The sequence below is a fragment of the Chinchilla lanigera genome, unplaced genomic scaffold (genome assembly GCF_000276665.1).
Source record: "Chinchilla lanigera isolate Chin_1 unplaced genomic scaffold, ChiLan1.0 scaffold00051, whole genome shotgun sequence".
Lineage (NCBI taxonomy): Eukaryota > Metazoa > Chordata > Mammalia > Rodentia > Chinchillidae > Chinchilla > Chinchilla lanigera.
Window position 1 is genome coordinate 14,364,942 of NW_004955452.1, and position 14,311 is coordinate 14,379,252.

Sequence of the window (14,311 nt, forward strand, 5' to 3'; positions counted from 1 at the left end):
CGTCAGGTCCTGGCTGGTGGCCAGATTACTTACAGGGCACTAAACAGAAGGTACTTGGTACGTGGCAGCAGGCATTTTGCAATGAGAGGCTTTCCCTCCTAACAGAACTGTTTTGTGGGGGAGGGCAGATGTCTTTATAGGTAAGAAAGTGTAACTTTCTTATTTTTTGTTTAATTTTAAATTTTAATTCATTGCGATACTGGGGATTGAGCCTAGAGCCTCTGCACAGAGGTACTTCCTAGCCCTGTTTTTTAGTTTTCATTTTTGAGGCAGAGTCTTGCTAAGTTATCCAGGCCGGGCTTGAGCTTGCCATTATCCTGCCTCAGCCTCCTCGAGTGCTGGGATGACAGATGTATGCTACCACATCCAGCCAGAAAGTATAACTTTAATGGGCAGGAAACAAACTAAATTTATCTAGTGATTTACTTCTGTGTATCCAAATGCTAGGATAGCTTCCCTGCCCTCGCATTCCGGAACTATACTGTCCCTACTCTTCACAGGATGTGGGGGCCGTAGTGGTCCTGCAGCTGGCCCCATTTCAGGAATGACTCTCTCAGCTGAGTTTCGGTACTACCCACTGTCCTTCCAGCTATTCCTTCCATGGGACTGAGTGGACCTTGACCTCTGGACGGTGGCTGGCCCGGTGCCCACGGGTTCCTCAGTGCTGGGAGGGAGCAGGTGTGCGGGGCTGCTGCTCCTTCCTGAAACCCTATGGCAGCCCTGCCCTGAGATAGTACCCATGGGCCCCAGGAGAAGTGGCTCTGCTGGCTCATGGAAGGGGAAGTGGCACTCCACTCATGTCTCCCACACAGCCAGCCCAAGGCTCTGCCTGGTGACAGAAGGTGACACAGAGGAGACAACTGTCACAGCACACGAAGCTGGGTGTCTCTGGAGGGCTAGCACACCATATGGCCAAAGACTACCCGTATGCACTGATGGGGATGTGTGCAGACTAATACATACCCCAGGTGCCCTGCCACAGCCTGGCTTGCTCGGTCTGCCTCTGGGAGATGACAGTTCTTGTGCGCCAAGGGGAGGAGGCCACCTAACCTGGGCCCTGACAGACTGAAGCCACTGCCTTCTGATGTCCAACTTACCTACAAGGCAGAGCACATCCCAGCAAATGCTGATGCTTTTGTTATGACTTACAGACACCTGTGCGGCTTGGGTCCCTGCGGGAAAGGTAAGGCAGCAAACCTGAAAAGGATAGTGGGAGCGTCTCCCTCATAGCTCTGGGGCTCAACTTCCCTCCCAGGATGCTTTGCATGGTTGCCACAGAATTAGGATTAAATGGGAAAAGTTCAGTTTGTGAGTCAGAATGTATTTTGCTGAAAAGACGTGCATGTGCGTCCTCAGGGAAGTGTACTCTCTGAGGAAAACTGCACAGTTTGTTACAACATAAGCAGGAACTAGAGGTAATGGCCTTGCTCGGTGAAAAACTAGCAGCATCATTTTGGACCCTGGAGTTTTCTGTCCTCAGGGAGGTGGGCCGGGCTGTGCCCGGTCAGCACAGCTATAACTCATCCATCATGGCGAGCAGATCATCCCCTTTGCTGGTGCTCTGCCTCGGCTGCTCAGTGACCTCGAGCTCTCCCATGATCCGAGCCAGCTCTTCATTCCGCTGCTGGTCCTGTTAGAGAAACCAGAGGGGGGAGGGGGGAGGAGGACATTTTGAGGTGTCAGGGTGTTGGGAGGACTGCAGCTTTGGGCGGTAGGTACTGGAAGTTTCGGTCCCCATTGGCATATATTTCAGTTGCTCACCTGTTTGTCAGAATAAGGACAGTAGTTTCAGTCTGATTAGAGAGAAGGGGGTCTTTGAAGTTCAAGGTTACTATAAGGTGAGGGGAGGAATAAGATTAGACCCTGTGTTGGGCATGGTGGCCTATGCCTATAATCTGAGCACTCGGAGGCTGAGACAGGAGGATCACTGTGAGTTCTAAGTCAGCCTGGGCTACACAGTGAATTCAAGGCCAGCCTGGACTGCATAGCGAGACCCTGTCTCAAAAAGTCAAAAAAAAAAAAAAAAAAAAAGGATTAGATCCCATGAGAGCCTAAGTACCTGTGTAGCTTGTATGTTGATAACTTCGTAGGATAATTCTTCTGGCCTGGACAGCGCTGCGTGTCTGGATGAGACAGTAAAGAAATGAGTTCAAGGTCAGGGTTTTTTCCCTCACAGCACGGCAAGCGGCCCCTTCGCACTTTGCCAGCCTATTTTTTCTGTCTCATTTTGACATTGCCCTTCACCTTTCTGTCCCATCTCCAGCCAGTGCTCCCAGAAAAGTCAAGCCCGTTTCTGTCCCTGAGTCTCGGTATACCCTGAACTCTGCCAGGTATGATTCCCCCTCCCCTTATTGGCAAACTCTGACATTCAGATCACATGCCAACCCCTGCACCTGGCTGGTGCCAAGTTGGAGCGTTCATGAAAGGCCCTGGAAGGACTTATGTCCTCCGTTCTCCCACTAAGCCGCAAGTTCGGTGAGGACAGGAGCTAGGTCTTACCCTCTGACTCTTTGTCCCCAGCACTTAGCCTACTGCTTGCCACGTGGAAGCAAATGGAAGAACTTTCTTTAGTAAGTGGGGAAATAGAAGGCAGCCTGTACTTCAAATACTTGGTTGTGCGAAGAATCATATGAGATAAGGCATGCAAATGTATATAGGGGGCTGGGTATTGTAGCACACACCTATAATCCCAGAAGTCAAGAGGCTGAGGCAGGAGGACTGCTGTGCTTTTGAGGCCAGCCTGGGCTACATAGTGAAACCCTGTCTCAAAAAAAGTAAAAACAAAACAAAACTAAAACAAACAAACATTGCCGGGCATGCCTGAGATCCTGGCACTTGGGAGGCTGAGGCAGGAGGATTGTTGTGAGTTTGAGACCAGCCTGAGCTACAAAATGAGCTCAAGTCCAGCCTGAACTGCATAGCAAGACCCTACCTCAAACAGACAAAAAAACCAAAAAACCAAAAAACAAAAAATATGTAGGGGGCTGAGGATGTATCTCAGTGGTAGAGCACTAGTCTAGCAAGTATAAGGCCTTAGGTTCAATTCCCAGCATCACAAAAAAACAAGAATGTGCATTATAAACTATAAAACACTATGTAAATCTTGGTGAATTACTATTCCTATTGGTTTTTGGTGAGGCTGTCTAACCTCAAGGACAGCAAGTTTCAACTTCTCTCTGGTTTCTTTTCTTCTCTTCTTCCTTTTTTATGATATTGGGTATTAAACCCAGGGCCTGCACTCTGAGCTTTATCCCCAGACCTTTTTTAGTTTTTATTGTATGACAGGGTCTCACTAAATTGTCTAAACTGCTGTCCAACTTGTGATCCTCCTGCCTCAGCCTCCCAGGTGCTGGGATTACAGGAGTGTGTCCTCACACCTGGGAGCACTCCTTTTGAATGGCTCATGAAGGTTCAGGCCATCTAATCCTGGGGAACCTCTTTAACCGGGATATTGAATTTGCTGGTATTTCATTTGTGATTTCTGTATTTATATGTATCACCGGTTCATAATTGTTATGTTTAGACACTTAGGATTTTTACAGATGTCTTTAAAGAACAGGGTTGAAGCCAGGCGTGGTGGCACGCACCTGTAATCCCAGCACTCAGGAGGCTGAGGCAGGGGGATCATTGTGAGTTCAAGACTAGCCTGGGCTACAAAGTGAGCTCAAGGCCAGTCTGAATTGCATGGTGAGATCCTGTCTCAACAAGACAAAAACAAACAAACAAAAAATGAACAGGGCTGAAACATACTCCTCTTCTTCATCAGTAGTAAAGAGATTCAACCGGAATCCTGGTTCAGGGCCGCTGGGTTTCTTAATCTCCATTCCTCCCATTAGCCTGGCCAGGAAATTCAGCTCTTCTTTAGCAAGAGGATTTGGAGCAATGCTTTTCTGCGGAAACAATTGCAGGATTTGTAGCCACATGAACGTGATCACACTTCCTGCAAAGACCCCTGAGACCCAGGGAGGTTTTATAAAGCAAAGTAAGACAACAACTGTTAATTATTTCTGGGCCCAACTGCAGGGGAGAAAGCAGGCTGAGCCAACAGAAAAAATAATCTGTGTTAGCGGCAGAAAGAATCCAGCAACGCAGCAAACTGGAGATGCTCGTACTTTCGGGATGAGTGCGGTGCCCGGGGATCACACTTCTCCTCAGACTACCGGCCCCTCCTCTGAAGGGAGAACAGCAGCACTTCCTCTTTGGTCGACCCATTTCCCTCCGCGGGTACCAGAAGCCCCAGCCGAGTCTCTAGGTCCAAAGGCACCATCCCGGAGGAGCGCCCACACTGCCCTCTGGTGGCGACAGCCGCGAACAGTCCCTCGAGGCCACGCCTTCCGCGCCTCAGTCCTCAGTGCCCTTCAGCCAGTGCCCTCCTCCCGCCCTCCCTCCCTGGCTCTCTCTAAACCTCGACCAAAACACAATTCTTGTCTCATTTCTCTCTTGCTTGAAACAAACCCTTGTACTTCCTGTCTAAAGAATACAGTCAAGTTTACCCCCCAGCCTGCAAAATCGGGCCCCCTGTCCCTGTCCAGTGGAATCTCTGCCACCTGCCTCAGTTACGCTATGATTTGGCCATGTAGCTACACGGTCCCCACCTTGCTCTTTTGCCCTCTTGCTTCTGGTCACTTTGTCACTCAGGCTGCACAACAATGTCTCATCCCCTCCTAGTTAGTATTTCACACGCTAGAGCCCCACTTCAGTATCAGCTCCCTGAAAAGTCTTTTTGTTGTTTGTTTCTGGAGACAGGGTTTCGCCATGTAGCCCAGGCTGGCCTTGAGCTCCCTGCGATCCTCCTGCCTTAGCCCCAGTTCCGGGATCAGAGGTGTGCGCCGCAGCACCTGGAGAAAAGCCTTCTTGACACTGCCTGTCCCTTGGCATCCACCCTGCTGGAAAAACGTGTGTGCTGGCGCAGATACTCAGTGCACCTACCGCCCACCTCGTTAGAGTTACTTTTTCCTACCACCGTCTTCTCCAGGGGGCTCCAAGCCCCTTCCGGATGGGACCACATTTCCGACACCTGTGTCCCTGGTACCCAGAGAGCAGTTCGCTAAGTGTCTGCTGAATAACTGTCTCTTCCATGATTTGTCCTAGTTAGCTGTAGCTCGTTAGTGAGGATTTATAAAGCTGGGATTCAGAGAAATAAAATCTCTATTTGGAACTTAGCTACCACATCACCATGTAGGAACACACGAAGATGGGATGATTTAGCAGTCAGCACGGACACAAGCGCTGCACTCTGCAACCGCGGTACCTGATGACACCGGTACAGCGCTATTTCACAGGCCTTGATACGCGGTTCCTGCTTAATTATGGTGGTGGAACCAAGCCTAAAATTACCCAATTAGTCAGATCCCTGGGAGGTTTCATGCAAAGTGACAATTACCAACCTGTAAGGCTGACTGGAGAAGACTGCAAACAATGAGGGAAATGGGGGTTAGCTCTGAAATCTAAGGTTCCCACCTCCACCTCATGCAGATTTCTGTACCTTGAAAGAGGCGGGAGGATAGGGAGGGGGCAGGCGCTCACCTGTGTCCGTGAGGCTAAGTTCTTGGATGCCCCGGACATATGCGTTTCCACAGGCCGATGCACGCTGTACCTGGTGTCAACAGAAAATGGTGACATGATCTAGCGCTTTTCACTGCCTTCCCTCACACTCGTTAATGTAGGTCACAGCTTTTATTTTTGTTATATTAAGTGGCATCCAGAAAGGTGCTATGAGTACAGGATACAACTATTAGCCACTCATATTTTATTTCTTCCTAAAGAAAAATCCCCAGGGGAGCTGTGGGGCAGGGCCTCCCCCTGAAGACAGTCATACGTGGCTGTGAAATGATGGGTGGAAGCCGAGTCTCTTTGGATTTCCATGGCAACGGAAGCTTTGGCTATGTCTCTTCCATGGCTGTTTATTTATTTAGAGACAAAGTCTTGCTTTGTAATGTAGGCTGGCCTTGAACTCACTATGTAGCCCAGGCTGGCCTTGAACTTGAGGCGAGCCTCCTGCCTCAGCCTCCTGAGTGCTGGGATGAACCCTGCCTTCCATGACTGTTTTAAGTCTAGCTTTCTTGGCGACCTGTTGGGTCACCCTGGGGGTCTTGGGTGCCCTTTCAGCACAGACTGTAGCTAAGGGGGAATGGAATGGCTGCTGTTGTCAGCAGGGGCTTCCATAGCGAAGTCAGGTTGGTTGTTTTGAATTAAGTGAGTTCTAGTTGCTTACATGTTAGTTCCCAGTTTCAAGACCCGGTCTCCATAAAGTTCAAAAGAGCCTTCTTTGGGGGCAGTGACATAGTCTCCACCATGCTTGAATTCTATCTTCTTCACTTCTTCACCTTTGTGGTTGAACATTCTAAAATGCAAAGCAGGACATCATAGAATGCTCTTGAAGCATGGGTAGTCCTGGGGCTTTCTTATTCTTTGTACTACAGGAAATAAAAGGGATTTCATGCACTTTTTCAAGAAATAGATGCAGCCGGCTGTGCTGGCATACATCTATAATCCCAGCATTTGGGAGGCTGAGGCAGGAGGATTGCTGGGAGTTTGAAGCCAGCTTGGGTTACATAGTTTAAAGCCAGCCTGGGCTACAGAGGAAGACCCTGTCTAAAAAAATCAAAACCAACCAACCAACCAACCAAACAACAACAAAAAAAGATGCTGACTGTGATGATAGGAATAATGCTGTAGCGACAATATTCATGGAGCGCATGTCATGTGCCAAGTGCTGCGTGAGCACTTCAGAGCACTGTTATCCTCCTGCAGCTGTTTAACGGAGGGAAATGAATTTGAGGGAACTGGGTGGCTTGATTTGAATCCCTCCACTAATTGGCACAGCCAGTATTAGCGCCTGAGCTGCTTAAAAGCTGCGCTTTACTGTAGACAGGACGAGGCGAGCAGAGCCAGCAGGGCTCCGCCGCGCCGCATGCTGTGTGGTGGTCCATACGCTGCTTTCCTGGTGCCTCAGAGCTGCGGGGTAGTTATGGGGGAGGAGTCACCTGATGAGTCCTGGAACTTCAGTTCCCCAGGGAACAGGCCCCGACACTGGCATCACAAAGCGACCATTAGAATTCTGAACTCTGTCCTTTAGAAATATGGATACCTGGAAAAAAATGTATTTAGTGTCATTTTTTTCTGGGTATGTTTCCATGGATATAGATTTTTTTTTTTTTTTTTTTGAGCCAGGGTCTCACTATGTAGTTCAGGCTAGCCTTGAACTCATTATGTAGCCCAGGCTGGCCTCAAACTCTCAACAATCCTCCTGCCTCTGCCTCTCAAGTGCTGGGATTACAGGTGTGCACCACCACGCCCGGCTGGACACACATTCTGAGGATGAAGATTGTGTAATGGTTTGGGAATGTTACCTAGTGAGTTTAAATCACTAAGGGAGAAGAACTTATCATAAGGAATGTGCAGAATTTATAGTGGTTTTGCAAACAGGACTACTTTTGAGTCTCACAGTAAACCTTCCAAATGAGTCATAGTACTTCTATTTTTATTTTACTTTTGTGATACTGGGGAATCAAACATGGGGGCACTCCACCACTGAGGTACATCTCCAGTCCCTTTTTATTTTTTATTCTGAGACAGGGTCTTACTAAGTTGTTAAATTTCCCAGGCTGGGCTGGAACTTTTGAATCTCCTGCCTCAGCCTCCCAGAGTGCTGGGATTACAGATATGTGTTCCACTACGCCCAGATTCTACCATTTTAAAGATGAGGAAGGTGAGGTTCAGAGTCAAGTGACTTGCCCAAAGGAGAAGAGTAAGAGGCAGGGCCGAGATTCAAAGGCAAGGTTGGGCCAGGTGTGGTGGTGCACACCTGTAGTCCCAGCTCTTCAGGAGGCTAAGGCTAGGAGGGTTGAAGGTTGGAGGCCACCCTAGGCAACTTAGTGAGACTCTGTCTCAAAATGAAAAATAAAAAGGGCTAGAATGTAGCTCAGTGATAGAGCACCCCCTTTGATCCCAGTACCACAACACAAGACAGGCAAACCAACCAACCAACCAATCAACCACCAAACAGACTCCAAATTCCATATTCATTCCTCATTTCCCTGCTAACGTTTCATGCAGCTATGAGCCTTGTGCTGTAAGAAGCTCAGTGCCATCTTATAGATGAACAATCAGCCACTCAGAGGTTAAGGTTGCCAGCTCATAAGGGCAGAGCTGAGGATTCAAATTTTTCTGTTTCTGATTCTGAATCTGAGCTCTTATCCACATGGTGGCTGTTGAGAACGGTGGGCTGAAGCAGGTGGACCCAGTTAACATTACAGTTTGAAGGTCTTTCCTGGCAGCATATTATGCCCCTCCCTCTCTTCCCCACCCCCCACTGCCCCTTTGAGACAGGGTCTTGTTAAGTTGCTCAAGCTAGTCTCAAATTTGTGATCCTCCTGCCTCAGTCTCCTGAGTAGTTCACACCACGGGCATGCACCACCGCATCCAGCTTTGTATTACGCTTACTTCTACTTCCTGGCTTATATACTCTGCATTGAGGGGTTGGCCATTCATAGTTTAAGTCCCACTAAAGATTGTGACAGTAAGCCAGTTTTACTAGGTCTTAGCTTTCTCATGTACAAAATGAGAGAAACTTGGAGTTCCCTTCCAACACTGTAATTCTACAAGTTTATATTATCAAGAATTATAGTATCATCAAGAACAAGCATCTATTGTGTGTGAGACAGTGAAAATACAAAATGATACGATTTGTAAGCTGGCAACTTGGCAGACTGATTTTAGACTGTTTAGGCTCAAATATCAGCTGGGCCCCTTCTTGGCTCTAGGTTTATTTTTCTTTTTTGTAGTGCTGGAGGTTGAACCTAGGGCCTCAGGCATGATAAAAATGTACTCTACCACTGAGGTACAACCTCAGCCATGGCTCTGGATTTTTTTTTAAGTCACACAACCTTGCAACTTTCTCTTTGGTAAACTGGGCGTGTAGCAGTGCCTACTTAATGAATCAGTGACAAGTGAAACAGATCATGTACAGGGAGCGGAGCCTGGGGGCTAAGGATGTGTGGCTCAGGGGCAGAACACTTGTCTAGCACGCGCCGGGCCCTGTGCAATCCCATCACCCGGAGGGAGGAGGTGGGTAAGGCAGAGGCCTGCGCATAGTCCGGTGCTTCATAAATGGCAGCCAGTATTCCTATCATAGTCTACTTGGATACAGAACACACACATAACATGGAAAAGCCTGCTGTAAAACTAGAACTTGCACCGAAGCTCACTGAAGAGAATGAGAGTAGGCCTCGGGGCCAGGTGTGGTGGCACAGCCTGTAATCCCAGCACTCAGGAGGCTGACACAGGAGGATCGTTTTGAGTTCGAGACCAGCCTGGGCTACAAAGTGAGCTCAAGGCCAGCCTGAACTGCACAGCGAGACCCTGTCTCAAAAAGACAAAAAGAAAAAGAAAAAAAAAAAAAAGTTCACTTTTGGGGTTGGGGATTTAGCTCAGCGGCAAAGCACCTGCCTGGCAAGCGCAAGGTCGTGAGTTCAATTCCCGGTATCAGAAAAAACAAACAAACAAACAAAAAAAAAAGAGTAGGCCTCGGGGACGTGGGGTGATGGTGGGTTTGGCCCTAAGGATAAAGGGGTGGGAATGGAGACACTTCCCAATACAGTGGGGCAGACACAGCTATATTTTGTTTTGAGGGGGCTGCAAACTCATTTGATCAGGAGGTTTGGCTGGAGACCTTTTAAGAAAGTTTAGTTTTGAGATTCTGTGATGAAGGAATGTGAGTTCAGCAAAATGGAGGAAGGCAATTTGGAAGAAAAGTGAGACTCTGGCCCCTTTGTTGGGCCAGTTGTAGTGCGGTTGGTTTGGCGTGGGATGTGAAATGCATACATGCAGCCACGCAGTGTGCCTCTGATGGGAATTCAGCCCTGACTGGGCAGTGTGCTTGAGTCTGTCTGCTTGCCCAGCCTGCCGCTGGCCCCACTGTAGGTGTGACTGCCCTGTGCTCTTTTTCTCTCCCTCCACACCTTCTTTCCCAGGTGATCTCATCTGCTTCCATACTCCAGTGCTCACCTCTGTGCTGGAGGCTCCGACATCTCCAGTTCCCACGTAGCCTCCTTCCCTGGGCACCTGACGGGTTCATCCCATTGCCTGCCAGACAGGGCCACCTCAAGCTCCCAGAATGCACCTCATGTTCCCTTCTCAGAAACAGGCTGCTGTTTGTCTCTTCCAATCTGCTGTCTCTCTGGCATTCCCAGTTTCAGTGAATGACACTACCAGCTCACAAAGTTTGCGAGCAGAGAGCCTATGCTTCCACCCGTTTCTGTCTATTCAGTTGCTAGGCCCTGTCAATCAAACGGCGACTCCTCCAACCAACCCTTCCTCTCTACCCAGCTGCTTCCATTGTAGCAGAAATCCCCCCCACCTGTTAGTTGCCCAGGTAACAGTTCCTGTTACTTCTGTCTCTTAGAAATGGCTGGTCACTGGGGTGCTTAGCTGGTCATAATGATGCATATTGTAAGAACCAATCAAAGACAGCCAGGAACTCTGCCTCTGTACTTCCCCTTTGCAACTCCATAAAAACCTCCCTCCCTGGGCCTTCTAGGCCTGATATTTTGGGAATGATCCTAATCAGAGCCCATCAGTGTAAAATAAACCTGCCTCCAAATCCTGGGTGATGTTTTCAGTTTTTCTGCTTGCTGTTATACCATCACCAGCTGAAACTGGTCACCATGCCTTCCTTCTTGCCTGCTTTTAATCCACCCTCCATTCTACTGCAGTTCGTATTGGTTGTGTTCTTTCACTGGCTCTCTGCTGCTGCTAGATCATTGGCTCACAGCTGGCCAATGATCCTCCTGCCTCATGGTCCCAGAGAGCTAGGTAGGACCACAGGCATATGTGATCATGCCCAGCTTAGTTTTTTACCTACATTTTTTTTTTTCTTTTTGAGACAGGGTCTCACTATGTAGTCCAGGCTGGCTTTGAACTCACAGTGATCCTCCTGCCTTAGCCTCCCAAGTACTGGGATTACAGGTGTGTGCTACCATGCCTGGCTTCCCACTTGCTGTGTATAGCTTTGGCTGCTATTCCCCTCTCCCTCAACATTACCACTACAAAAGCATGACATAACTGTCTTCCTATTCTCTTCCTGAAAGTATGGACTTGCTTTTGATCATTTACATATTTCAGACTTATAACAATACTTGTCATACAGTAGGAAGTCAGTAAATATTTGCTAGACTAACTTTTCCAGGGATGAACTGTTTCCAAGTAGGGCAGATAATGGAGTAGAGGTCAGGGAATAGTCCAGGAAGAGGCTAAGCAGGAATGACGTCTCCCGGCAAGTGAAATGGTAGAAGGAGTGCGGAGTCCTTGGTGGAAGGGTGCATGGGTCGGGTGAAGGAGAGGGACTTGGGGAGCTGGCCGTGCATGAGGCGGCGGCTGCACAGGAAATCTAGAGGCCGAGGGGTCGGCATGGATGTGGCTGTAAATAACTGCTGAGGATTCCAGATGGACTCTGTCTTAGTGCAGTTTCCGTCCAGCCTTAGTGTGTGAGTTAGGGCTTTGGCCACATTAAGGACATTTTGCGTTGCTTAGAGTTATCACAAAAAGCTCAGACATCAGATGAGCAGTTTTGTTTGTATTTGCTTTGGTTCAACATTATGGAAGGAATAGAGCAGAGCTGCATTTTCTTGATTTAGTTAGTTTTGCTAACAAATCTAGAAACTGTCAAGGTTTTTAAAACAAATCTGCATAGGCAATCACAAGCTGCAGCTAAGCAGAAATACCATTACCGAGCAAAGCTGCCCAGCTGTTCCAGATCAGTGGCAGACTATTGTTACTGCATGTGGCTCCTATTTTTCTTGATAAGCATCCCAATGTTTCACTGCTGCCCATTTAGCAATTAAAGTTTAATATATTTTAATGGTTTTGCTACAGAATTATTATTAGGCAAGTCTTTTCATTATAATTAATTTTATTTGGTCAGAACTGAAAAATCAATATGGCTCTTTGTATTACTGCAACCCATAAAATGTGCCCAAATATGCACGGTTTGATAATAATATTATGTGGAATTTTCAAGATTTTAAAATTGATCTTAAATTTGATGCAAAACTTATTATTTGTACTTTCACATTTTTGTTTTAATCCATGACTAGTAGAGATCTTCACTGTTTTTGAGACAGGGCCTCTCTATGTAGCCTCCTGCCTCAGCTTCCTGAGCACTGGGATTACAAGTGTGCACCACCACGCCTGGCTTTAGAGATCTGAATTTATATTGATGTTGTTATTGCTCCATCCATAGGAAATACAGTACAATTAATAAAACTGGCATCAGAGCTGAAATCTATTTGTTCTGTGATCCATGGGAGGGAAATCTGCACAGGCACTGAATACGCGATACTTCTCTTTTAAATTTTATTTTGCATGTAACACACGTACAGGTATGAAGTTCAAAAGGAAAGTCCCTCTGCTGACCCCTGTCTTCCATACAGTTGCCACTCCCCAGAGGCAGCCAATGTGGCCAGTTTCTTGCCTATCCTTCCAGAAGCATGCTAATATATACGAGCAAATACAGAACCTCACACCTGCTGCTTCAGTCAGTCCTCCCGAGAGACTCTAAACCAGGTACTGCAATGTCCACTTTTCAGGTGAAGAAACTAAGGCTCAAGGGAAATAATGTCCTCAAGATCATGCAGCTAGGTCTGGAGTTGGGATTCAAACACAGAGTGTCTACCTCCAGAGCCTGGAGTTGCTGTACCAATGTGATGGTTGGGACCAGAATGTGATGGTTGGGACCAGAATGTCCGCCCAAAGGCTCAGTGTGCTGGATGCCAGTGGATGGGCTTTTGGGAAGTGGTGGGATCATGGGAGCTCTGACTCGGTCAAGTGGATTATGCTAGTGATGAGTTCCTTAGCTGAATGGGCTTATTAGGAGGTGGAGCCTGAATGATGAAACCATCACTGGGTGTGTTGCGGTGAAGGGTATATTCTTTCTGCGCCTTTCTCCTCTTTCTGCTTCCTGGATGCCCTAAGGTGAGCAGCTTTGTTTCACTAAGCCCTTCTGCCATGATGTTCTGCCTCATCTCAGGCCCAAAGCAGTGGAACCAGCAGAATATGGACTGAAACTGGGACCTAAAATAAACCATTTCACCTTTAAGTTGTTATTCTCGGGTACTCTGTCCCAGTGATGGAAAGCTGGCTGACACACACATCATCTTTTCCATATCAGTTTGTTAAACTGTGTCAAGGGACAAAGTCCCATCCAAGAGAGACAGGCTTCCAGCGCAGAAGCTCAGCAATGTGTTTTGAAAGACCAAGGGAGGGGAAGAAAAGGTTATACTCTGGTTCTAGGCCAAGTAAGTGGAAGAACGGTGGTATTCCCATTAGTTTAAGTCACTGACACTGAGGTGGGAGTCCCTGGGTGACTGTGTGGACAGCTCTGGTCAGCAGGCAGAACTGTGGGCCTGGGGGTGGGGTGGAGTTAGACTCAGGTGCCACAGGCAAAGGTGCTGGTAGCCAAAGTGAGGAGGAAAGACATCCAAGGGAGGAGGTCCTGAAGAACAGAGGGTGGGTGGAGATAAGAGGAGGAAGGTCTGGAGATGGGGAGAGAGAATGGGAGGTGTGAAGGGCATCACGATGGGATGGAGTGTGACAGTCCAGAAGATGTTAGCAGCCTACCGGCAGCACCCGGTGCTGGCCACCAGGCTGAGAAGGCTGAGAAGAGGTCTGGAAGTGAGGTTGGGCTACTGCCTCAAGAGCATACTTTCTCTGCAGAAGCAAGAGATGAAACCGTATTTCAAAGAAACCCACAATGTAACTTGGAAAGAGTGGTGGCCTCATTGTCTTCCCCGGTCCATTTAAAACCTGCTGAGAGGTGCTGTATGAACATAGAAGCCGGGCGTGGTGGGGCATGTCTGGAATCCTAGAGGCTCAGGCAGGAGGATCATAAGTTTGTGTGGAGCCCGGGAAACTTAGGGACTTAGCCAGACCCTGCCTCAAAATAACAAAATAAAAGGCTGGGGATATAGGTCAGTGTGGAGGCCCTGCATTCAATTCTCAGTGCAATTCAATCCCCAAAAACCTCATGGATTCAAGTCATGATGGGAATCATTAACGGGCAAGATCGCAGTCCCTGTCCGCCCTGGAGACTTGAGTTCCCCACGTCAGCAGGTCCCACTCACTCACTCGGATGTGTAGGTCTTGAAAGAAGAGGAGGAGCGTCTGCCGGATCAGCTGGAACTCACCTGCGGAGAGAGCCCCGTACACCTGCGAGGCAAAGCAGAAAGAGGCCCTTCACCTTCCTGGGCAGATGAGTAATGAGGACAGTGGGGCGGGGAGCTCGGGGACAGGAGCCCGATAAACAGGGCCGCAG

The 14,311-nt window shown here is 48.2% G+C and overlaps 1 protein-coding gene across 1 annotated transcript in view; it reads right to left on the minus strand.

Annotated features, from left to right (window-relative positions):
* Window positions 1-1,300: 1,300 nt before the first annotated feature.
* The window catches only part of Oscp1 (organic solute carrier partner 1), a 31,940-nt gene continuing 18,929 nt past the window's right edge, over window positions 1,301-14,311 (minus strand). The window contains exons 4-10 of the mRNA XM_005395194.2: window positions 14,125-14,205; window positions 6,987-7,090; window positions 6,215-6,343; window positions 5,527-5,596; window positions 3,751-3,890; window positions 2,060-2,123; window positions 1,301-1,630 (exon numbers count right to left, since the gene is read on the minus strand). Of these exons, the coding sequence (XP_005395251.1) occupies window positions 1,514-1,630; window positions 2,060-2,123; window positions 3,751-3,890; window positions 5,527-5,596; window positions 6,215-6,343; window positions 6,987-7,090; window positions 14,125-14,205 (705 nt within the window). The 3' untranslated portion in view covers window positions 1,301-1,513. The remainder of the gene's footprint in view (window positions 1,631-2,059; window positions 2,124-3,750; window positions 3,891-5,526; window positions 5,597-6,214; window positions 6,344-6,986; window positions 7,091-14,124; window positions 14,206-14,311) is intronic.